The sequence below is a fragment of the Nycticebus coucang genome, chromosome 1 (assembly GCF_027406575.1).
Source record: "Nycticebus coucang isolate mNycCou1 chromosome 1, mNycCou1.pri, whole genome shotgun sequence".
In the NCBI taxonomy this organism is placed as follows: domain Eukaryota; kingdom Metazoa; phylum Chordata; class Mammalia; order Primates; family Lorisidae; genus Nycticebus; species Nycticebus coucang.
In genome coordinates this window covers 117,383,774-117,410,343 of record NC_069780.1, presented here as the reverse complement: position 1 = coordinate 117,410,343, position 26,570 = coordinate 117,383,774, and the positions used below count along the sequence as shown (strand labels likewise).

Below are 26,570 nucleotides of genomic sequence, written 5' to 3'. Positions count from 1 at the left end.
TTTCATTTGTGAAATGTACTGAAATAACTATTACAGCCTTTTTCCATATTGGCTGTAAATGTCTTTCTCATCCACCCTCTTGGCCGGCTTAATTCATTAGGCTGTCTTACTGCGCTTATCAGTTCTTGCCAAGTTTTCAAAGACTCGTAATCATCTTAGTTTCCTGTGCAGTAATGTGAGATCTCTTAAAAGTACTTCACAGGTGTTGTGTGCGACAGCAACAGCTTGGCATCCATGAAAGTATGCCAAGGAACAAGAGAGTTGTTTTGCAAGTTGGTTTTAATTGGTTTAGGAAGGTGTATGTGTAAATTGATATGATTAAAAAAAAGGAGTGAGTAGAGCTTGCGAAGAACCTCAGTCATAGGCTTACGGCACCTTAAATGGAGATGCCTGGCTCTCTGGGGTTGAGCGTCGTAAGGGCTCTTCAAAGGTGGTCTTTTCATACATCAGAAATAGAACATCCTAGACTAGGAAAGACATAAATGCTGCATAAATTTACAACTTAAAAAAGAAATACGCTTACTTACATATAGAGATAATACACGTTTTCCCATACCTTAAATACACATTCAGCCATCAAACAACTTTTACACAATAACTCCTTTATATATTACCTTATATAACTCCTTATGTACTAACTTTCTGATAGTATATAATATAGTTGCAACAGGTGTTAATTATCACTTTATTTTATAGGGTGAGAAATGGGGGTTTAGAGGCCTGAGAAAATAACCCAAGGTGAATTAATGAAACAAGATCAAACTGAATGCCTGCCTCAGAGCATGGATGGCAGTGACTAATGCTTCATGAATATTAGTTTCCTGCTTTTGTTTTACTGCTAAGATACAACGGGAAGCAGTGGAATTTGATCCCTTATCTTGTGACTTCTAACCTGTTGTCCTTCCTTCTATATCTTTAATATCATCATCTCTGTTTTTAAAAAGACAGTTGACCTTTATTGAGCTGTGAGAACCATTTGGTGCCATGTCAAGTCAGATTCCCTCAGGTCCCTTCTGACCTGGTCTTCTCTCATTCTCCCCCTGGTCGGTGTGTTTTAGTCCAGCCTGCTTCATTTCAGCTCCAACTTCATGGCATCAGCCTGGACTACCCTCTTTATCAGAAACACCTTTATTCCAGATGTGAAGTCTCAGATCCAAAGGCATCTCCTCAGTGCGAATGTTCCTAGGTAGAGGAACTGATCACCTCTCTCAACTTCTCACTCTTCAGCCATTTGCCTAGTTTTAATTTTTTTGTAACATTGGTCATGTTCTTAAATTCCCTTTGGCATTTATGAGTCTACTTATTTGCCGGTCATCTTCCTCTATCACAAAAATACAAGTGCTCTAAGTAACTTTGGTGCCATCACCCAGTTGGTTAAAGTGCCTGTCTAATAGAAAAGAGTTCTGAGTGTAGAGGTCGTACTGTTCATGACTGAATCCGTAACACCAAGAATAGAGCACAGTAAGTGCTCACTAAAGTTATGTTGGAACTTAGGACCATACAAAGGGTGCTGAAAAATGTACACATAATTTAAGAAAGGAAAAAACTGTATTAAAATTGGTAGTACTGTGGCCAAGCACGGTGGCTCATGCCTATCTAATCCTAGCACTCTGGGAAGCTGAGGTGGGTGGATTGCTTGAGCTCAGCAGTTCAAGACCAGCCTGAGGAAGAGTCTTGTCTTTTTAGAGTCCCGTCTCTAAAAATAGCTGAGTGTTCTGGAAGTTGCCTCTACTGTCAGCTATTTGGGAGGCTGAGGCTGAGGCTTGAATTGCTTGAGCCCAAGAGTATGAGGTTGCTGTGAGCTATGATGCCACAGCACTCTACCAAGGGGGACAAAATGAGGCTCTGTCTCCAAAAATATAGGGACAGGAATTTAAGAAGATTACAGAATTTTCCTTTCTGAAAATGTTAAGAACAGGGGTGGCGCCTGTGACTCAGTGTAAGGCACCGGCCCCATATACCGAGGGTAGTGGGTTCAAACCCAGCCCCGGCTGAACTGCAACCAAAAAATAGCTGGGTGTTGTGGCGGGCGCCTGTAGTCCCAGCTACTTGGGAGGCTGAGGCAAGAGAATTGCTTAAGCCCAGGAGTTGGAGGTTGCTGTGAGCTGTGTGATGCCATGGCACTCTACCGAGGGCCATAAAGTGAGACTCTGTCTCTACAAAAAAAAAAAAAAAAAAAGAAAATGTTAAGAACAGAAGCAGAGAAGTCTTACTTTCGTCCTGATGTGATTTGAAGATAGGAGTCTTAAATATTTTTATTATCATAATCATCAACAACAATATTTGGTGATTACTTACCGAAGTCATTCTCAAAGAGCAGCCCAGGGACCTCTGGCATTTCTTGAGATCCTTTCAGTGTGTCTCTTAGATAATACCCGATTTTATAAAAATAAGAACACATAGTTTGAGTTTTTCATTTTATTGATATTTACACTACAAAAGCAATGGTTGCCCGAACTGCTGGATGCTAGCATCTTTGCACGAGTTAAGGTACTGGTGCCAACCTGTATCCGTGCCCATAGTTTAAAAAGTACTAATTTCATATAAGAATGTCTTTGATGAAACAGTTAAAAATACGAATTTTATAAAATCTCACCTCTTGAATACTTACTTTTTTAAGTCCATGTCACTAAATGAGCAACAGGAGTAAGCCCTTCTGCTAATTACCTCCATTGTTGTATTGAAGAAAAGTGCTTGTGCAGATTTTAAGTTGTGAATTGATCTTGTTCTTTTCATAGAATACCATTTTTACTTGAAAAAATGACAGTTTTGGTCATTGGGCTTAGGTATTTGGCAGATAATTTTCACAAAAAATGAATGGAGAGAGCCCGTGATTGCAAGGAAAACAATGACTGGTCTGGCCAATGATAAAAATTCAGTTTTCTGGCTGGGCCTGGTGGCTCATGCCTGTAATCCTAGCACTCTGGGAAGCTGAGGTGGGTAGATTGCTTGAGCTCAGGAGTTCAAGACCAGTGAACCCGTCTCTAAAATAGCTGAGTGTTGTGGCAGTTGCCTCTACTCTCAGCTACTTGGGAGGCTGAGGCAAGAGGAGTGCTTGAGCCCAAGAGTGTGAGGTTGCTGTGAGCTATGATGCCACAGTACTCTACAAAGTGAGAGGGTGACAACGTGAGACTCTCTCAAAAAAAAAAAAAAAAAACCAAAACAAACAAATAAACAAAAAACAGTTTTCAAGTGAACATTTTAATTTTGGAAAATGTTTTTCTGCTAAAGTGAGCTGGACTATTTCCCAGTATTTAAAGATTTTTCAGATAAGTTTGATACTGATACTAACCAATGTGGTGGTTAGTATCAGTGCTATTTTGTGTAATAAAATGTCAGCTCGGGGCGGCGCCTGTGGCTCAGTGAGCAGAGCGCCGGCCCCATATGCCGAGGGTGGCGGGTTCAAACCCAGCCCCGGCCAAACTGCAACAAAAAAAATAGCCGGGCGTTGTGGCGGGCGCCTGTAGTCCCAGCTACTCGGGAGGCTGAGGCAGGAGAATCGCCTAAGCCCAGGAGTTGGAGGTTGCTGTGAGCTGTGTGATGCCATGGCACTCTACTGAGGGCAATAAAGTGAAACTCTGTCTCTACAAAAAAAAAAAAAAAAAAAAAAGTCAGCTCAGTAGACCTGTATTTTCCAAATAATGTATGTTGTTGCAAAATCACGCACACTTGAAATATTTATTCGAAGAGCAGGGTAGGCCAGTGAATCTTAATATACTGGAATATGCTTTCACATTGCAACTAAACATTAAGAAATTGCTACTTGTCATATTTTGGTAAAGTATCAAGGAAGTATACCCACAATAATCTGAAAAGACTATTAAAATCTTGCTTTTCTGGTTATATATCTATGCGAGGCTGGATTTTCTGTCTACACTTCAATCAAGGTAACACATAGAAACAAACGGGATGGGAGAATTTTGCTGTCTTCTATTAAGCCAGACATTAAAGAGTCTTGTAAAAACATAAAGGAATGCTTCCTTATTGTTAGTTTTTTTAATTTGGAAAAATAGTTATTTCTCATAAATATGTTGCTTATGCTAGCATTGATGGATTTATTCTCACCATTTTATTTATTTATTTATTCTTTGAGACAGAGTCTCAAAGCGATTCTCTTGCCTCAGCCTCCCAAATAGCTGGGACTACAGGTATCCGTCCTCGCCCCCGGCTTCCCCCCCCCCCCCCCCCCCCCGTTGCAGTTGTCATTGTTGTTGGGCAGGTCTGGGATGGATTCAAACCTGCCAGCTCCCGTGTATGTGGTTGGTGCCCTTGGCTGCTGAGCTACAGGCACCAAGCCTATTATTTTAAATGAGTTATCAATAAATACTTATTTTTTTTTAATTTTTTATTTGTAATATGGTAACTGTTAACAGATTTCATCAACATAAACAAAAAGCACTTTGGGGGGCTCAATAATTTCTCTGAGTGTTCAGGCGTCCTGCAACTTAAGCATTTGAGAGCTACTGGTTTACTCTGTTTATGGGATTGTCTTCAGAGTTTAAATTTTATGATCTCTTGCTTCACTTTCAGAAGTAAAGGCCATAGTCATTTCCATAGATTCTTTGCCTTTACGTTATTGCAAAGAATTTAACTGTTTATACATTCCTTTGAAATTTCTGAAGACATTAGAGATCCTTTAAGGATTTCTGAGTTATGTCATGCTTTTATACTGTTGTGCCCAGATCTTGAAATCCCCACAAAGACCACCAAGGAGCCGAATCCGATGCAAAAGCAAAAGAAGCTGTTTTATTGCAAGTTCAAACTTGGACTCCTGGGGTCTCCGTTACAACGGATCTAAGCCAGGAGCCCCTGGCTCTGGAGTAGGGGGTATTTATGGTCCCACACAGCGGGTGTGCATGCACAGCTTGAAACAAAGGGGGCGCTTCTGGATTGGTCAGGTGGGGGGGGGGTCCCTGATTAGTGGCAGTTGTCTCATGATGCCTGGTCTTGCCTGAGCTTGCCCGGGCATGCCTGGAAGGTGAAACTAAATGGTGGTGGTGGTGGGGGGTGTGTGTGCGAAACTTAACTTCTAAGATGGCGCTGGTTTGGTTCTTTCAATACTTTTCATGATTCATATGACAAAGTCCTCTTAGGGTTAAAATGATATTTCTTTACATCTTAAATAAATGATGAAAATGTGTACACTATGATATAGTTCATTACTGGCATATTGAAAAAGATGGCCATCATTTTATGATTTGTTTCCCACAAACCAAGCACAGGATGTCTTGGCAAATAGCAAATTATAATAAATTATAATTGAAGAAAGCCTGGCCCTGTGTGCAGTTGTGAACCCTGATGAGGCAAGACAGATAAATAGGACTTTGCATTCCAAGTGGGATCTCTGTTGAACAGATGACAGATTTTCTAAGATCTATAGCCTAGATAGCACATTCTCATATTGCCTCTTCATGTTTTATTATTATGTATACTTTGTTATTTTATTTCCTTTTTATTTTAGCTCTGTTTCTGTGTGTACTCACAAAATTATACACCACAGAATTATAATGGGGTTGCTTTATCATAGTGACTCATAGAACTCATTATGTTAATTTTATAGCTAATGCTTGGATTGTGTTTTATATTTATAAACTCATGACTAAGAATCAATTTGGAGACAATTTTAGAAGATCTTTATGAAAATAAGAATATTATTTCAACTTGGGCTATTTGTTTTTAAGTGCCTGCCATATGCTATGTGAATAGATTGCTTTAGATATAAGTGATATTGATATAATCTGATATCACAGATCATTACCCAAGCATGAAACAAAATTAAAAATTCATTGGATTTGTAATTGTTCAGCTTTAATCTTCTATTTCAATGAAGAAGGCCAGTTCCTGGCTCAGAATACTGCATTGTTTTTTTTCCTAGGAAAATAGATTTCAAAGACAGTGTTTATTGTTTACCTTTATTACTACTCTTCTGCTGATCTGATTTGGAAAATGCCTAACTCAGAAGAGCAAGCGGCAGTGAGGACCATTGTTTCTAGTGAAGAGCTGAATAGTCTGGTTTTGATGATTATTAGGCTGTTAATATCTGTTTGTATTATGATTTGAAAGCCAATTAGATAAATGTTTTAAATTTTTTAGAAAACATTTTTATTTTTATTTATTTTTGAGACAGAGTCTCACTACGTTTCCCTTGGTAGAGTGCTGTGGCATCACAGCTCACAGCAACCTCAAACTTTTGGGCTTAAGTGATTCTCTTGCCTCAGCCTCCCAAGTAGCTGGGATCACAGGCACACCCCACAATGCTCAGCTATTTTTTGGTTGCAGTTGTTTAGCTGGCCCATGCCGGGTTCAAACCCACAACCCTGGGTGTATGTATGTGGCTGGCAACATAACCACTGTGCTACAGGTGCCAGGCCAGAAAAAAATTTTAGATATTTATTCTCTATGTTTAACCATCTTTTGTATTAATATTGACTTTATTAGTATTAATATCTCTTAGTCTAATATTTCTCAAAGTGTTGTCCTTGGATGACCCAGTTATAAATACCTAATGCATAGAACTGGACATCATTCTTGATTCAAGATCCTATTCTAAATCAGAATCTCTGGGTGGGGGAGGGAAAACACAAAAAGCTGAATTGAAAAATCTTTTTAAATGAAGATTTTTTTTCTATGCAGCATATGAACAAAAGTAGAGAAGATAAAGGAATGATTACTTGGGTGTTTATCACTTTTCTTCGATAATTGGCAGCCTTATTTAATCTTGTTTCTTCTTTTTTGGCTAAAGTTTTTTTTTTTTTTGAGACACAGTCTCACTTTGATGCCCTTAGTAGAGTGCTGTGGCGTCATAGCTCATAGCAGCCTCAAATTCTTGGGTTCAAGTGATTATCTTGCCTCAGCCTCCCAAGTAGCTGGGACTACAGGCACTGGCTGCAATGCCTGGCTATTTTTAGAGATGGCGGGGGCGGGGGGTGGGGAGGGGAGGTCTCACTCTTGGGCAGGCTGTTCTTGAACCTGTGAGCTCAGGCAATTCACCCGTTCGGCCTCCTAGAGTGGTAGGGTTACAGGCATGAGCCATTGTTCCCAGCCCTTGGCTAAAGTATTTTTTAAAGCAAACCTCAGCCGTTATGTTATTTCTCTGTAAATTGAGAATTATTAAAGGTGGATTTACACCCACCATCCTGGTGATACTGGAATTTCGTTCTTCAGTAGGTTCTTGGCCTCGGTGATTCGAAGAATGAATCCACAGACCACAGATCAGTGGTAAGACAGGATGTATTTACAGAAAAGAGTGCGGAAGCAGCAGAGCTCCTGGCAGAAAGAGAAAACCCAAGTCAGGAAAGAAAAGCTCTCTCTCTGTCCATCTGTAGGCTCTTTGTCTAGGGCTATATATAGTCACACGGGGCCCTCTGTAGTTACATTTAGCATGTCTGGGACAACTTGTCTGGGACAGCATGTCTGGGACAAGTCTGGGATGTGGATGAATGGCTATAATGCCTTTCATTCCCAGGCCTAGGAAATGTACATGAAATTGGCCAGGCCTAGAAAATGGGGGTTTCCTGTTCAGCCTAAGGTGCTGGTGTCTCCCCAGCAGTTGTCTGGCCCCCCTGGCTACTGGAGCCTTCTTCAGGGCCCCCGCTGCCTACCCTCCAGCCCGCTCTGCTCGCTGCCTGCTGCCACCGCATCACCGCCGCCAAGGCGGAGGCAGCCAGTCTGTGTCCCCCACCTCCAGCCTGTCCACGTCCTCCCCCTCCATGAGCTGGCTGGGACCACTTGTCCTGTATCACTAGGTGATTTCTATGGACCCTTGACGTTTGAAGGCTCTTTTTTAATTGATACTTTACACAGTTTATCTTATTGAACAAAGTATTAATTCATTAAATTCTTTATAATTTTGTGATATAGCATATATCTGCACACACTTTTGTGGGCTGTTGAAGTGTATTTTTTTGCTTTTTAAACTACAAATATTCATGAAGCTATGCATGTTGATGAAGGTGTTACTAAGTGAAAGGGTAGTTAGGTAACTTGTTCCCATGTGACTTTTGCAAACCATAAAGCTTCTCCAGGTCCTGGATGGTATGTGATAATGCAAACTGATGTGATAAAAATTTAAGTTTGTAAGGAACAGGCATGGCTTCCTGAGTGTATCTTTAGATCTGTTTAATCCATATCTGAAAAGGGATATGGATTTTCAGCCTGAAAAGGCTGAAAAGGGAAGTATTGAATATTTACATATTGAAATTAATGGTTTATCAATTTAACTCATTCCAAACATTCATTCTGAAAAAATTTGGGGTAGAGAAATAGAGCAAATCTATTCTCATTGTGACTGGAAATCATATGGAATACATGAGAATCACTTTGCTTTTTAAGTATACTGTATTTGCATATATATTTCTTCATATAAGGTAACAAATGTTGCAGCATTTGTTATTGTGTATACATATATATTTTATTTATTTATTTATTTTTTGAGACAGAATCTCATTATGTCGCCCTCAGTAGAGTGCTCTGGCATCACAGCTCACAGCAACCTCAAACTCTTGGGCTTAAGCAATTTTCTTGCCCCAGGCCCCCAAGTAACTGGGACTACAGGTGCTCACCACAAGGCTGGCTATTTTTCGTTGCAGTTGTCATTGTTGTTTAGTAGACCCAGGCCGGGTTTGAACCCATCAGCCTCCGTATATGTGGCCGGTGCCCGTAACCACTCAGCTATGGGCGCCAAGCCCATATCTATATTTTAATGAGAAAAATAATTTTTAGCCCTTTATTACTATTATAGATACCATGCAAGGTACTTGTTTAATGTGCACCGAAATCCATGGGGCATTATGTTCCCCATTTTCAGAAGAGGCTGAGAGTGCTTGGTAAGTCCAAGAGTGAGGAAGCTCAGGACTGTTTGGCCTTAAGACCATACTCTTTCCATCACGCGTTTGCTCACATGCCATTCTGCTGCCATGAAAATACAGATGCCTAGGTGGAAATTAAAACAGGTGCTGTATTTCTCTTCGCTGCTTCCTCTTCTTCCGTCCAGCCTCTTAAGGTTGGAGGGCCCCGACTTCAGAACAGTCAGTTCTGCTATAACACGGTGGATAGTTTCCTAAAAATCATTACACTCTACCAAATTGCACAATGAGAAACACAGAACTTATGGAAAAAGATGGTGCTAGAATGTTGTTCAAAAACCTGCTGACATTTAGAAAGATAGGGACCTAATTGAAAGTGTTTTTACACATTAAATGTTAATTACTTACGTACTCCAATAAATATGGCATATTACCTGAAAAAAGATCTTATGTTTACTTGTAGAAGTGGCACCAGAAGGGTTGCAGCTTGTGTGTTATTGTGAGTGATAGAATGAGGGTTATCTAAATCAGAGAAGTTTTGACACTAGATGTGGGTAAGTGTGGCTGGTAATACACATATGGAACTGAGGTAGCTGGAAGTTGTCTGAGGCGTGTGTATTCCTATGTGATTTGTTTAAGGTGAGTACAAATTTTTGTGCTTTCCGTGTTTCTTGTGGATGAAATCATATTTACAATCAACGCAAAATTCAGGCTGTATTCATATTGTTCTCTAATGTAGTATCAACTGCGTTGGAACAATTCCGTCATTTCAAAATAAGCATTATTAAGTCGTAGACACTTCAAACTGGACATGATCTTTACCTGAAACCTGTGACTTACTGGTAGAGGAGGAGCACCTCCCCCTCGCTTCAGAGGTGACTCTGCTTGGCATGTTGCTAGCTGGTGGACCCAAGCTGCTTCCTCTCTTGTGCCCTGTCCAGGGGTGTCTGACTACAAAGTGGGGGCTGTACACAACCACTTAGCCTTCCTCTTGCGTGGAGGAGAAGTGGCCTGCAGTATGAGGTGCATTCTCCCTGGGCTTGGCTTTTGGGCAGGGCCTGGGAAGAGTCGAGGCTAGAGACAAGGGCATGGGGGCAGAGGCCTGTGAACAGACCACAAGAGTCAGCACTGAGTACAAGGGGCATTTTCCAAAAGCCTTTCAGAGCCAGGAAGTCAGGGCAGGGCTCCTTCTATACTGGGCAGACTCTTCTGTCACCAGCGTGCATTTAACAGCACAGTGGCAGGAAAAAGGGCTGCTCTACATCCAGACAACCAGCAGCAGAGACACTGCCAACCACTTTCCAAAGGGGGAGATTGATCCCAAGTAGAATTTTCCTCTCCAGAGGAGCCAGCAGTTCACTCCTATTAGAATGAGTACTGAGTTTAGCTAATGCATTTACCTTCCAAGTACCTGTACCAGCACCATCCCCTGAAGGCTTAAAGAATGCCTGCCTTAAACACGTGGGAACCTGTGTCATGTGGCCTCAGAGGGACTCACGTGAAGGAAGTGTGACAGTGGGCACGCAGGCATCCGAGTCCGCAGCCTCACCATATACCACACCACCTGAAGCAGTTGCCCTATTACAGCAGGTGAATGGCCTGTTCAAAAAGACTCAGCCAAAGAGCTGGATTGGGGGCTACTTCCTGTAGGTTGGAATGTTGTCCTCTAAGATGCAGTGTGTGCATTTAATGGCTGATGACTAATTCTGTGCCCCCAGTAATGGGGCATATAGGCTCAGGAGGAAGGGTAGAGGTGGAACCTACCCTGATTTCCATGACTTTCACTAACCCATTCCCTGAACTTATTTCAAGTTCTGGTCCTGGCCCTGGAGGCAGGGAAAGACTGTGCCTGCCTGGAGCTATGCTGAGGGCTCCCCTGAGGTACCACCTGGGTATCTGAGCTCCTCATGTCCATGGACTAGAGGGCAAATACAAGAGTTAGAATATTGCCCAGGTGTGCTTGATCCTGTTTATTGTGGGGCACTGAGGCTCTGTGAAACTCACGGGATTTGCTGGAACATTTCTCGCTGATAAGTGATTTGATACGTGATAAGTGATTTGACTGTTACCAGTTTGTAGACAGATACCAGATATGTTCTCTACAGCCAGCATGCCTCTATCTAATGCTGTTGGGAGATGTTTACGATGCATGTGAAAAATAGAGAATGACATTGTATATCTTAAGATTTATATTTGTCTCTTTATTCAGTTGTAGGTTTTTCTCTGTGTTATGTATTTTCTTTTTTTTTTTTTTTTATTAAACCATAGCTGTGTACATTAGTATGATCGTGGGGCACCATACACTTGGTTCATATATCGTTTGACACATTTTCATCACATTAGTTAACATAGCTTTTGTAGCATTTTCTTAGTTATTTTGCTAAGACCTTTACATTCCACATTTACTAGGATTCACATATACCCTTGTAAGATGCACCGCAGGTGTAATCCCATTAGTCCCCCTTCTTCCGCCTCCCTCCCCCCTCCCTCCCCTCCCTTTCCCCTTTCTCCCTATTCTTAGGTTTTAACTGGGATATAGCTTTCATGTGAAGGTCCTACATTAGTTTCATAATAAGGGTGAGTACATTGGGTACTTTTTCTTTCATTCTTGAGACACTTTACTAAGAAGAATATGTTCCAGCTCCATCCATGTAAACATCAAAGAGGTAAAGTCTCCATCTTTCTTTAAGGCTGCATAATATTCCATGGTGTACATATACCACAATTTATTGATCCGTTCGTGGATCGATGGGCACTTGGGCTTTTTCCATGACTTAGCAATTATGAATAGGGCTGCAATAAATATTCTGATACAAATATCTTTGTTATGGTGTGATTTTTGGTCTTCTGGGTATATGCCCAGTAGGGGGATTACAGGATTGAATGGCAGATCTATTTTTAGATCTTTAAGTGTTCTCCATATCTCTTTCCAAAAGGAATGTATTAATTTGCATTCCCACCAGCAGTGCAAAAGTGTTCCCTTTTCTCCACATCCACGCCAACATCTCTGGTCTTGGGATTTTGTGATATAGGCTAGTCTCACTGGAGTTAGATGATATCTCAAAGTAGTTTTGATTTGCATTTCTCTGATGATTAAAGATGATGAGCATTTTTTCATATGTCTGAAGGCCATGCGCCTTTCTTCTTCAGAGAAGTTTCTCTTCAAGTCCCTTGCCCAGCCTGCAATGGGATCCCTTGTTCTTTTCTTGCTAATGCGTTTGAGTTCTCTGTGGATTCTGGTTATTAAACCCTTGTCGGAGACATAACCTGCAAATATCTTCTCCCATTCTGAAGGCTGTTTGCTTGCTTTACTTACTGTGTTCTTGGCTGTGCAGAAGCTTTTTAGTTTAATCAAGTCCCAATAGTGTATTTTTGAAGCAGCTTCAATTGCCCGGGGAGTCTTTCTCATAAAAAACTCGCCCAACCCAATTGAGTTGAGAAATTTAGAATTTGAGAGTATGAAGACCTTATTCAAGAAGATGTCCAATTCTTGCCTCATATCGTTTTTAAGCATTATCTTAAAGTGTTTGGATTAAAATATTTCCCACTTGAAAAAAATACATATATATGCACACATACGTGTGTATATACATATATGTATTTGACAGAAATACCAAAAAGATACTAAGCGTGACATAAAATGCCCTCTTGATCTGACTGTTGTTCCCCACACTAGGCAGTCTCAAGGCTCTCGACTGGGCACTTTATACCACCCCCAAAGTGGTGTTACCAAATGTCCCGTATTGTTTCATAGCCATGCCTTGAAAACTCTCTCTGATGTCATGTTTTGCCCTCTGTCCTCACCCCTGTCCCTATTTGGTCTGTCTGTGATGACCCATCATAAAATTGAAAGTTTTTTTTTTTTCTTCTTTAGACTTAGGCTTATCTAGAGAAAGTACTATGCATTTTTAAAAAAACCTTCTGTAGCTGTAGCGTCCAACCCAGTGTCTGACACACAGGAGGCATCAATGAATGAATTACATGCACAGTTAAGAGATTATAATTCTTTCAGCTTTATTAATCCCTATAAAAGAAATGACTTGTAAATACTTCTTAGTAATCAAAAATATATCTGTGGGAATGCAGAGGCCTCCTTGGTCCATCTCTCCAAAAGAGTACTGGAAAGACAGTTAAAATCAAAGTATTTCATGAAGCACTGTAGTTGTATCTCTGATGTGGACCAGTGTGTACCTGTAGATAATTTCTGTCCAATTTCAGATCGCAGAGGAAGGATCGACCATTTCCTGTGTGGTGGAGAGAACCAGAGGAGCTCTGGATTATGTGCACGTTTTTTACACCATCTCACAGATAGAATCTGACGGCATTAATTACCTTGTGGATGACTTTGCTAATGCCAGTGGGACTATCACGTTTCTTCCTTGGCAGAGATCAGAGGTAAGCCCTGCCTTCTTTGTTTCTTTCAAAGTCTCCTGGAAGGCATTTCGTGGTGTGTTTATTCTCTAATTTCTTTATGGCTTCTTGCTATGTAAGCAATTTAAAATATTTAGGAGATTAGGTATATATTGTGGTATAAAATATTTTTTATTTATTTATGCAAAAAAATTAGGAATTTTGAATCCTGTTGCTAGTTTTACCTATTTTTTAATCCACATTTAATTATCATTAAAAATGATAGACGGCCATGTGTTTTTTTATTATTACTGATACAATGGGAAACAACACAATTCTTAATGGTACTGTTCCAGTCAGCCAGTGAGAAATTATAATTATAATTTCATTTTATTTGCCTTAAAGTTGTAGAAACGAGGTTATTTTTCTGTATTTCAAAATTGCAAGCAACCTCCGGTTTCATCAAAAACTTTCCATGAAACATAATCTCATGTCTGAATAGATGCTCCATAAATAAGTGACACTTCCCACAAGTGGAATTGGAATGAGGCTTCCTCTTTTATCAGGATATTTAAATATTGACCATGTTGGAACATTCATAACAGTGTAATTTTTTGCATTAAAATGTAAATAGCTTATACGTCATCAGGGAAGTATAGGAAATTAACTTAAGCTTTGCAAAAAATACATAATTTTTGAGGACTCTTTGAGGGGTCTCTACAAAAAAAAAAAAAAAGAATTAATTTGATAAAAAAATAAAATTGAGGGATAGTTTAAAATATTCCCAAGATTCAAAAAATATGAACTAAGGGAGAGCGATCAAATCTCTATAATTTGGGGGGAAAAGGAAACGAAGTATGAGAAAACTGTACTTTACAACAAAAGTTCAGGTAAGTAGTCTGCAGACAGGTCTGTGATAAAAGCTTTTACTAATATTTGTAAAATGCAGAAAATTAGGACAACTAGGAAGTACTCATAAAGCTAAATTTCATTTATAGGGGTGAATTTTATTCTGATGGTATGATGGTTTTCTTTCTTGGACTTAAAGTGCTCTTTTTTTTTATCATCAATAATTATGATAGTATGTGGTAATTTTGATGCTCCTCCTTGGCAAAACAGACTTGATAACCCAGATTTTCTCCTGGAAAATTTACCAACTATGAAATTAAACATGTAACTGGAAACAATTATTTTATAAAATAGATTCATATACATCTTGAAAGAAATAAGAGTCAAATTTGGTAAGTAAAATACTTTCTTGACTTGCAACATTCGACTAGTCAAATGTTCTAGTCAAGAATTATTTAAGGAGGCGGAGCATGATGGCGGACAGGACGGACGTGTAGCCCACCTCTCCCAGGTCATCAGGTGAGAGGAAGCGGGGTCTGAACCTTTCCCTGCGTGGATTGTTGGTGTGGACAGACAGCTGGAGACGCGCAGCGAATTGGCAGATTGCTATATATGAGGTGTAATTCAAAACCACGGACTCTGTTGTAGAGATTTTCCCTGTGTGGCAGTGCTGGCCGGCAGGCCCCTCCCTCCCAGAGGACAGCAGCTTGCAATTCCTGGCAAAACCCAACTGACAAATATTTATTCCTGAGCTGAGTTTAACAACCCTAAAGGGGTCCCGCTCAGAGCCACAAGGGGCTAGGCAACCTGATGGAAAATCGAATGGAAGGGATCCTGCCCTGGGAAACAGACATTTTGAATTGTCCGAAATGGCAGACACCTTCCCCCAGAACAACAGAGTGATTAAATAGACTTGACTTGGTAGGGAATATTGGTGTGGGCTGGCAGTTCAGGCTGTGCGGTGAACTGGTGGGTGGCTGGACTCAAAAGTCCAGATTCAAAAGTGAGACTCTGAGCCACAAAAACTGAGGATACAGTGTCTGGGCGCTGCAGCCTCGGGAGCCTGCAGCAGCTAAAGCCAAAGGCAGCCAGCACCCTACCCCACAGCCAAATGCAGTTGCAAGTTTACAGGAGAATGTGGGAACAGAGTGGAAAGATTTGTGAAGCGTGGACTTCTGCACTGAGTTGGGAGGTCAGATAGGAGTGCTGTCTGGAACAGAGCAGCTGAGGTTGGACAATAATTAGGTAATAAACTTTCACAGAAACTCCAAAATGGTGATCAGCCAGGTAGGGTGGTTACCATGGTAACAGTGTAAACTGTGAACCAGGTATGTCTGAGAACCACTCACAGCGCCACCTGGTGTTCAGAAACTATATTGCATTATAAATATATTCCTACAAAAGTTGATCCCTAAGTCATACATATAGTTGTATATATCTACATATATACAAGAATACTACTTTTGTGGTTGGTGCCTTTTTCTTTTTCTTTTCCCCATCACTTTCTTGGAGGAGCTATTGTTAATTATTATTATATATATTTATTGTTTCTATTTTTAATACTTTCTTCTTTTTTAACTTTTTTGTGAACACAACTTTTTTCTTTGTTTTCCCCCTTTTTCCTTTCTCTCTTCTTCTTCTTCCCTTCTTATGGTTTCTGAGAGTGCTTACATCAGATTTTTAGAGATTTTTTTGTTTGTTCGTTTTGTTTGTTTTTTACCTTTTTTTCAATTATCTTACAATTATCATTATTTTTATTGTAGTTTTTTTGTTGTTGTCTGTATGTCTGTGTGTTTCTGATTGTTTGTGCATCTGTAGTCTTGTGTGTCTGGTAGCCTTTTTATCTGTCTATTTGCTCATTTGGCCTCAATGAGTTTGGTGTTTTGCTAAATCCTCAGGTTGGCTATTTTCCCTAACTTCAATTTTCACATTCAACAAGAACAAGTGGGAGGCTAGAGCTGACAGCTAACCGTGCTGAGAATAGAAACCTGCAGGAGTAAAGACAGGGCTTGAGGCACAGGTTCTGGGAACTCAAAACAGCTTCTCTTCTGCAGGGGAATTTAGCAGGGACAGAAACAAATTCCCATAAAGTTGTTTGGTTCTGTCAGTAACATCAATCAGGGGTGGGGCTGGAACTGAATGAACACCCCCCAGCCTCTATCAAGCGCCCGAGGTTGTCAGGCTTCATCTCCCCCTGCTGGATAGAGGCAGAGCGCAGTGGCCTGGCTGAGCAGGTATAGATTTCCCTGTGATTCAGGCAGGTGCAACCCCCTGGAGTGTCTGGTCACTGGAGGCAACTGAGTCACAGCCCTGCGGAGCTATCAGTGACTGGGTGTGACAGAAGTGCAAGGTGGGGAAGGAGGCATCAACCTTCCCAGACTAATCTATTTGCTGGGTGGGTCCTCCTGACTTCATGGAGCACCAGAACAAGTCATATTTGAGTTGTCAACAGACTCCGGTGATCCAGTTGCCAGAGATCTTTTAAGCTATCCCACTTGAGACAGGTGCTGACTGAGACAATTGATTTGGACCTTTGAACTTAATTGCTGGTATTTCTCCACAGCTGAGACTTCAACACAGAGTAACTGTTTCACTAGGACTGGACAGAGACCAACTGAAACCAAGATAGAACCACTTAGCCACACTACACCAAACAGGTACCAAGTTTCTCAGGCCGTAGCACTGTACGGGTCCTCGACAAAGCTCCAGGGGAAAAGTCAAATGGTGTAAAATAATCATGGGGCAGAATCAGCGGAAAAACTCTGGTAACATGAATAACTAGAATAGATCAAACCCACCAAGGAAAGATATAGCAGATGTAATTGAAGATCCCATTCATAAACAGCTGGCCGAGGTGTCAGAAGTAGAATTCAGAATTTGGATTGCAAACAAGGTTAATAGAATGGAGGAAAATTAGGAATTAGAATTCGAGCAGCAATTCAAAAGTCAGAATTAGAAATTTGAGGAGAAATTCAAAAGTTGTCTCAAGAATTTAAAGAATTTAAAGACAAAACCACCAACGATTTTGCGATTTTGATGCACCAAGCAACAATTTTCAGCCCTCAAAGATCTGAAAAATACAGTAGAATCCCTCAGGAACAGAGTGGAGCAAGCAGAAGAAAGGATCTCTGACACTGAAGACAGAGAAATCTGGGATAATTCAAAGAAGGCTAATATCCACCTCATTGGAATCCCTGAAAGTGATGAAGTGGCCTTGCAAGGCACAGAGGCCCTTCTCCATGAAATTATGAAAGAGAATTTTCCAGACATGCCAAGAGATTCTGAAATTCAGATAGCACACAGTTTCAGAAACCCAGCACAACACAATCCCAGTAAGACTTCCCACAGGCATATCATAATTAACTTCACTAATGTTAATATGAAGGAGAAAATTCTGAAAACAGCCAGACATAAGAAATCCATACCTACAAAGGGAAGAATATTAGAATGACTGCAGATCTCTCTGCTGAAACTTTTCAAGCCAGAATAGGGTGGTCATCGACTTTTAATCTCCTAAAACAAAATAACTTTCAACCCCGGATGCTGTATCTAGCTAAACTGAGTTTCATTTATGATGGAGAAATTAAATACTTTAATGACATTCATACGTTGAAGTAATTTGCCATAACGAAACCAGCTCTTTAGGATATTCTCAGACCTATCCTCCATAATGACCAGCCCAATCCTCTACCACAAAAGTAAACTCACTCAGAAACTTTTGATCAAACTCCAACTTCCACAATGGTGAAAAGATTAAAAATGTCCTTGGACTTACAAAAAACTCTATACCCAAAATTTTACCAGACTTATCAATATTCTTCGCTAATGTGAAGGGCATAAACTGACCTTTAAAGAGGCACAGGTTAGTTGACTGGATACAAAAACTCAGACCACATACTTGCTGCATATAAGAGTCACATCTTACCTTAAAAGACAAATAATAGACTCAGGGTGAAAGGATGGTCATCTATATTTCAGGCAAATGGTAATCAGAAAAAAGCAGGTGTTTCAATTCTGTTTGTAGACACAATAGGCTTTAAACCAACAAAAGTAAGGAAGGATAAAAATGGACACTTCATATTTCTTAAGCGTAATACTCAGTATCATGAGATTTCAATTATGAATATTTATGCAGTCGGAATGTGCCTCAATTTATAAGAGAAACTCTAACAGACATGAGCAACTTGATTTCCTCCACCTCCATAATAGTCGGAGATTTCAACACTCCTTTGGCAGTGTTGGATAGATCCTCCAATAAAAAACTGAGCAAAGAAATTTTAGATTTAAACCTAACCATCCAACATTTGGATTTAGCAGACATCTACAGAACATTTCATCCCAACAAAACTGAATACACATACTTCTCATCAACTCAAGGAACATACTCCAAAATCAATCATATCTTAGGTCACAAGTCTCACCTTAGTAAATTTAAAGGAATAGAAATTATTCCTTGCATCTTCTCGTACCACCATGGAATAAAAGTTGAACTAGGTAACAACAGAAATCTGCATACTCATACAAAAACATGGATGTTAAATAACCCTATGATGAATGATAGCCGGGTTAGAGATGAGATTAAGAAGGAAATTGCCAAATTTCTGGAACAAAATTACAATGAAGACACGAATTATTAGAACATCTGGGATACCACAAAGGGAGCCCTAAGAGGGAAATTTATAGCACTGCAAGCCTTCCTCAAGAGAACGGAAAGAGAGGAAGTTAACAACTTAATGGGACATCTCAAGCAACTGGAAAAGGAAGAACATTCCAACCCGAAACCCAGAAGAAGGATAGAAATTACCAAAATTAGAGTAGAATTAAATGAAATTGAAAACAAAAGCATTATACAACAGATCAATAAATCAAAAAGTTGGTTTTTTGAAAAGGTCAATAAAATAGATAAACCTCTGGCTAACCTAATCGGAAAAAAAATCTCTAATTTCATCAATCAGAAACGAGAAAGATGAAATAACAACAGACTCCCCAGAAATTCAAAAAATCCTTAATGAATATTACAAGAAATTTTATTGTCAGAAATATGAAAATCTGAAGGAAATTGACCAATACTTGGAAGCACGCCACCTCCCATGACTTAGCCAGAATCAAGTGGAAGTGTTGAACAGGCCTATCTCATGTTCTGAAATAGCATCAACCATACTTAATCTCCCTAAAAAGAAAAGCCTGGGACCAGATGGCTTCACGTCAGAATTCTACCAAACCTTTAACGAGGAACTAATATCTATATTACTCAACCTGTTCCAAAATGTAGCAAAAGAAGGAAGATTACCCAACATGTTCTATGAAGCAAACATCACTCTGATCCCCAAACCAGGAAAAGACCCAATAAGAAAAGAAAATTATAGACCAATATCACTAATGAATATAGATGCAAAAATATTCAACAAGTCCTAACAAACACAATCCAGCAACATTTCAAACAAATTATACATCATGACCAAGTCGGTTTTATCCCAGAGTCTCAAGGCTGGTTCAATATACGTAAATCTATAAGTATACTTCAGCACATAAACAGATTAAAAAATAAAGACCATATGATTCTCTCAATTGATGCAGAAAAAGATTTTCATAATATCTAGCATCCCTTCATGATCAGAACACTTAAGAAAACTGGAATAGAAGGGACATTTCTTAAACTGATAGAGGCTGTCTATAGCAAACCCACAGCCAATATCATATTGAATGGAGTTAAATTGAAATCATTTCCACTTAGATCATGAACCAGACAAGGCTGCCCATTGTCTCCACTGCTCTTTAACATTGTAATGGAAGTTTAAGCCATCGCTATTAGGGAAGAAATGGCGATCAAGGGTATCCATATAGGGTCAGATGAGATCAAACTTTTGCTCTTCGTAGATGATATGATTGTATATCTGGAAAACACCAGGGATTCTACTCAAAAACTCTTAGAAGTGATCAAAGAATACAGCAGCGTCTCAGGTTACAAAATCAACATTCATAAATCGGTAGCCTTTATATATACCAAAAATAGTCAAGCTGAAAAACAGTTAAGGACACTATTCCATTCACAGTAGTGCCAAAAAAGATGAAATATTTGGGAGTTTATCTAACAAAGGATGTGAAAGATGTCTATAAAAAGAACTATGAAACTCTAAGAAAAGATATAGCTGAAAATGTTAACAAATGGAAAAACATACCATGCTCATGGCTGGGAAGAATCAACATTGTTAAATTGTCCATACTACCCAAAGCAATATATAATTTTAATGCAATCCCTATTAAAGCTCAACTCTCATACTTTAATGATCTCGAAAAAATAATACTTCGTTTTATATGGAATTAGAAAAAAGCTCGAATAGCCAAGACATTTCTCAGAAATAAAAACAAAGCAGAAGGAATCACGCTCCTGACCTCAGACTATACTATAAATCAATAGTGATCAAAACAGTATGGTACAAAAACTGAGAAGTAGATGTCTGGAAGAGAGTAGAGAACTAAGAGATGAATCCAGCTACTTACTGTTATTTGATCTTTGACAAGCCAATTAAAAACATTTAGTGGGGAAAAGATTCCCTATTTAACAAATGGTGCTGCTTGAACTGGCTGGCAACCTGTAGAAGACTGAAACTGGACCCACACCCTTCACCATTAACTAAGATAGATTCTCACTGGATTAAAGATTTAAACTTCAAACATGGAAGTATAAAAATACTAGAAGAGAGTGCAGGGAAAACCTTTGAGGAAATCGGTCTGGTCAAGTATTTCATGAGGAGGATCCCGCAGGCAATTGAAGCAGCTTCAAAAATACACTACTGTGACCTGATCAAAATAAAAAGCATCTGCACAGCCAATAACACAGTAAATAAAGCAAGCAGGCAGCCCTCAGAATGGGAGAAGATATTTGCAGGTTATTTCTCTAACAAAGGCTTAATAACCAGAATCCACAGAGAACTCAAACGTATAAGCAGGAAAAGAACAAGTGATCCCATTGCAGGCTGGGCAAGGGACTTGAAGAGAAACTTCTCTGAAGAAGACAGGTGCACGGCCTACAGACATATGAAAAAGTGCTCAACATCTTTAATCATCAGAGAAATGCAAATCAAAAGTACCTTGAGATACCATCTAACTCCAGTAAGATTAGCCCAAATCACAAAGTCCCAAGACCAGAGATGTTGGTGTGGATGTGGAGAAAAGGAGTCACTTCTACACTGCTGGTGGGAATGCAAATTAATACATTCCTTTTAGAAAGATATTTGGAGAACACTTGGAGATCTAAAAATAGATCTGCCATTCAATCCTATAATTCCTCTACTAGATACATACCCTGAAGACCAAAAATCACATTATAATAAATATATTTGTACCAAAATGTTTATTGCAGCCCAATTCATAATTGCTAAGTCATGGAAAAAGCCCAAGTGCCCATTGATCCATGAATGGATTAATAAATTGTGGTATATGTATACCGTGGAATAGTATGCACCTTAAAGAAAGATGGAGACTTTACCTGTTTCATGTTTACATGGATGGAGCTGGAACATTACTATTTACTATTTTACTAAGAATATTTACTATTCTTCTTAGTAAAGTATCTCAAGAATGGAAGAAAAAGTATCCAATGTACTCAGCCCTACTATGAAAGTAATTTATGGCTTTCATATGAAAGCTATAACCCAGTTACAACCTAAGAATATGGGGATGGGGGAGAGGCAGGGGAGGGAGTGGGGAGGATGGATGGAGGGAGGGTCATTGGTGGGATTACACCTGTGGTGCATCTTACAAGGGTACATGTGAAACTTAGTAAATGTAGAATGTAAATGTCTTAATGCAATAACTAAGAAAATGCCAGGAAGGCTATGTTAACCAGTGTGATGAAAATGTGTCAAACTATTTATAAAACCAGTGTATGGCGCCCCATGATTGCATTAATGTACACAGCTATGATTTACTAATAATAATAATAAAAAACAAAAAACAAAAAAAAATCTTACTTGGCTACAGAACCAATGGGCAACTAAAAATAAAAGTTACATTTCAACAATAAAAAAAGAATTATTTAAAGTATTTTCTTGCCTAATTTTAAAATTTATTTTTTCTTTTTCTTTCAGAATTATGATGTGCTTATAAGGGGAACTGGTGTTATTTTTGCACTTCTCTGAGCACATCTGCCGTGGCCTGTATTACTCCTTAACATATGATTCAAATAAATAGTAAAAACCAAATTTAGATTGTATCTCAAGGCTTAGGGAATCAAACCCTTTAGAAAACTACATTCTAAAAATCAACTTCCCTAATGCTATAGGCACAATGATCATTGTTTTGGAGAGTGTATTCGGGTGCAGAGTTTGTACCTGACTGTTGTCATTCTCCTTTCTGGGGGAAGTCAGGATGTCACTATTTCTCTCTGTCACTCTCCCTGTGAAGTGAGTCATCTTCTGTTTCCAGACAAACCTCAGATCCATGGGCTTCTCCTCAGCTCTCTTGTTACTCCAGATACTTCCTTAACTCATCTTCTGGTGTTCTTTCTTGCTCAGTCTACTCCATTTACATTCTGCCATGGTACTTATTCTAAAACAGGATTCCTGTTTTGTCTGTTCCCCACTTAGAATTCTTCAGTGTATCTCCACTCTCTGTGACTTGATGTCCAGATTTTTTATGATAGCATGGAAGGTCCCTGTCATCTGACTCCCGAGTCTTCTCATTCAGCGCGATCTCTTCCTCCAGCCTGAGCCGTCTCATTGCAGTTCCCTGTATGTTCTATTAGTTTTTTATGTCCCTATGCCTTTACTAGTGCTTTGCCCTTTGCTTGGAATGTTCTTCCCATTATTATTATTATTGTTTTTGAGTCAGAGTTTCACTTTGTCACTCTGGATAGAGTGCCATGGTGTCATAGCTCTCAGCAACCTCAAACTCCTGGGCTCAAATGATCTTCTTGCCTCAGCATCCCAAGTAGCTGGGACTTTTGGAACCCCCCAAAATGCCGAGCTATTTGTTTAGAGATGGGTCTCGTTCTTGCTTGAGCTGATCTAGAACTCCTGAGCGCAGGCAATCCATCCACCTTGGCCTCACAGAGTGTTGGGATTACAGGTGTGAACCACTGTGCCCACCTCTTCTCCATTATTATTTGTAACTATAGCTAATCCATTAGAACTTGCCTCAAACATGTTGCAAACTTTTACCAGGGAGAGTTACTTGTTTCTTCATCACTTTCTTTTGCACAACTCTATTACAACATTTTTACATTGCATTTAAAATGTTTTCTATAAGAAAAGAACAAGTGATCCCATTTCATTGTGGGCAAGAGACTTGAACAGAAGCTTCTCTGCAGAAGACAGGTGCATGGCCTACAGACACATGAAAAAATGCTCATCATCCTTAATCATCAGAGAAATGCAAATCAAAACCACTATGAGATATCATCTAACTCCAATAAGATTAGTCCACATAACAAAATCCCCAAACTACAGATGTTGGCGTGGATGTGGAGAGAAGGGAACACTTTTGCACTGCTGGTGGGAATGCAAACTAATATATCCCTTCTGGAAAGAAGTTTGAAGAACACTTTGGGAAGTGAAAGTAGACCTGCTGTTCGATCCTGCAGTTCCTCTACTAGGTATATATTTAGATGACCAAAATCACTTTACAACAAAGACATTTGCATAAGTATGTTTAGTGAAGCCCAATTCATAACTGCCACGTCATGGAAGCAGCCCAAGTGCCCATCAACCCATGTGTGGATTAACAAATTGTGGCATATGGGGGGAGGAGACAAGATGGCTGACTGAAGCCAGCTTTCCAAAGAGGCTCCCATCCACTAGGAGAGTTAAAGGACAAAAATTCAGCAAGTAACCTGGTGGATTTGAGCTGCACTAAGAGAGAAGGTTGAAGAACGCACGTCAACCCCACTGAGGTGAGCTGTGAACACAAGGATACAAACAAAAGGTACAAAATCCATCACCAAGCGGACGGGAGTCCCCTCCCGCATGAGAACGGCTCAGAGTGCCCCACAAACACTCGGGCAGAGTTCAAATGTCCTCCCACTACACTCCATGCGAGAGACCCTCTAAAAAATGGACCTACCTACCCTACTAAGGTGCCACGGTGTCCTCCTGCCAGGCATAAAACTGTATAAACTGTATATAGTCTCCACCTGGAATTCTTTTTTTTTTTTTTTTTTGTAGAGACAGAGTCTCACACTATGGCCCTCGGTAGAGTGCCGTGGCATCACACAGCTCACAGCAACCTCCGACTCCTGGGCTTAAGCGATTCTCTTGCCTCAGCCTCCTGAGTAGTTGGAACTGCAGGCGCCCGCCACAACACCCGGCTATTTTTGGTTGCAGTTTGGCCGGGGCCGGGTTTGAACCCGTCACCCTCAGTATATGGGGCTGGCGCCTTACTGACTGAGCCACAGGCGCCCTCTACCTGGAATTCTGAGCTCCCAGCGCTCCCCTTCACTCACACTGAGGTCTGGAGGCCAGTCCTGGTCAGGGAGGGGACTGCACTGGAGTAGCAGTTCCCTGAGGCACAGTGCGACAGCGACTGGGTGTGACATTGGTGCAAGGTGGGGAAGGAGGCAGCAACCTTCCCAGACTGATCTATTGGCTGGGTGTCTCCTCCTGACTCCATGCAGCACTGGAGCAAGCCATATCAGAGTAGTCACCAGATCCCTGTGATCCAGTTCCCAGAGACTTCTGAAACTCTCTCTGTCTCACTGTCTTTTGTCTTTTGGTGACAACACGGCCAGGCATAAAACTGTGTAAAGCTGTGTGTGTTCTCTGCCCACAACCCCAGGCTCCTAGCGCTCCTCCCGCTCCCCTCTGCTCTGGCTCCAAGGTCTGGAGGCCTGTCCCCCAGGGTTCCAGATTCTTGGGCGATTACTTGAGGGGTGTAGACAGTGCTGGGCTGCAGCTGGTCGTTGCAGTCTCTGGGGTATGGGAGCAGAGAGAGGACAGTTCGCTGGAGGGGAGCTACACCGGAGCAGCGGTTGCCTGAGCCATAGAATGGCAGCCCTCTTTTGCTAGCAATACGGCTCACTAACGAATATTCTAAAGCCACACCCCCTGTTTCCCTGGGCAACCAGAGACTCTGAGTATAGGATTTGCCTGAGGCAACTCCAACTCGCAAACCGGGGAAACTCCCAGGGTGGGGCTGACCCAGAGGTCCGTTTTACTAAACCTAAGATGCACCTTGCCCTCAGGGGATTGTCAGCCTATAGACAATACAAGAGCAAAGACAAGCTGATTTGGAACTCAATTCAGCTTCTCTTCTGCAGGGGAACCGCAGAGTTGTTCTGTTCTGTTCTGTCAGGAACATTAATCAGGGGCGAGACTGGACCTGAGTGAAAACCTCCCAACCTTCATCAAGCGCCCGAGGTTGAGAGGCCTCACCTACTCCTGCTAGAGAGAGGCAGAGCGCAGCGGCCTGGCAGACTTCCTTGTGATTCAGGCAGGTGGAAACTCCTGGAGTTTCGGTAGATTCACTACAGACAACTGGGTCAGCCAACTGCAGGGGTATCAGTGACTGGGTGTGACATTGGTGCAAGGTGGGGAAGGAGGCAGCAACCTTCCCAGACTGATCTATTGGCTGGGTGTCTCCTCCTGACTCCATGCAGCACTGGAGCAAGCCATATCAGAGTAGTCACCAGATCCCTGTGATCCAGTTCCCAGAGACTTCTGAAACTCTCTCAATCGAGACAGGTGCAAACTAAGACAATTGATTTGGACTTTTTGAACTGAAGCAATCGCCTGAGGACAAATCAGGTGGTGCCTTGGGTGCACGGTGGTAGGAAGGTTTGATTTTTCTTTTCCAATTGTTTGCTGGTGGGGGGTGGGGTGACTTAATTGCTGATATTTCTCCACAGCTGAGACTTCAATCCAGAGTATCTGTTTCACTAGGGTGGAACAGAAACCAGCTGAAAACAAGACAGAACCACTTAGCCCCACCACACCAGACAGGGCCCCAGTTTCTCAGGCCGCAACACTGTACAGGCCCTCGACAAAGCCCTAGGGGAAAAAAATCAGAGGGAATAAAACAACCATGGGACGGAATCAGCAGATAAACTCTGGTAACATGAATAACCTGAATAGATCCACACCCCCCCCCAAGGAAAGATATGGCAGATGTAATTGAAGATCCTATTCATGAACAACTGGCTGAGATGTAAGAAATCGAATTCAGAAATTGGATTGCAGACAAGATTAACAAAGTGGAATTAGGAATTCGAGGAGAAATTCAAAAGTTGTCTCAAGAATTTAACAAATTTAAAGACAAAACCACCAAAGACTTAGACACACTGAAGCAAGAATTTGCAGCCCTCAAAGATATGAAAAATACAGTGGAATCCCTCAGCAACAGAATGGAGCAAGCAGAAGAAAGGATTTCTGACATTGAAGATAAAGCCTTTGAACGCTCCCAAACTCTCAAAGAGGAAGAGAAATGAACAGCAAAAACAGATCATTCTCTCCGAGAGCTCTGGGATAATTCGAAGAAGGCAAATATCCGAGTCATTGGAGTTCCAGAAACAGATGAAGTGGCCTCGCTGGGCACAGAGGCCCTTCTGCATGAAATTATGAAAGAGAATTTTCC

At 40.7% G+C, this 26,570-nt stretch overlaps 1 protein-coding gene across 1 annotated transcript in view; it reads left to right on the top strand.

Annotated features, from left to right (window-relative positions):
• The window catches only part of ADGRV1 (adhesion G protein-coupled receptor V1), a 669,001-nt gene that overhangs the window by 104,536 nt on the left and 537,895 nt on the right, over positions 1-26,570 (top strand). Inside the window, exon 22 of the mRNA XM_053586729.1 lies at positions 13,023-13,199. Coding sequence (XP_053442704.1) covers positions 13,023-13,199 — 177 coding nt within the window. The remainder of the gene's footprint in view (positions 1-13,022; positions 13,200-26,570) is intronic.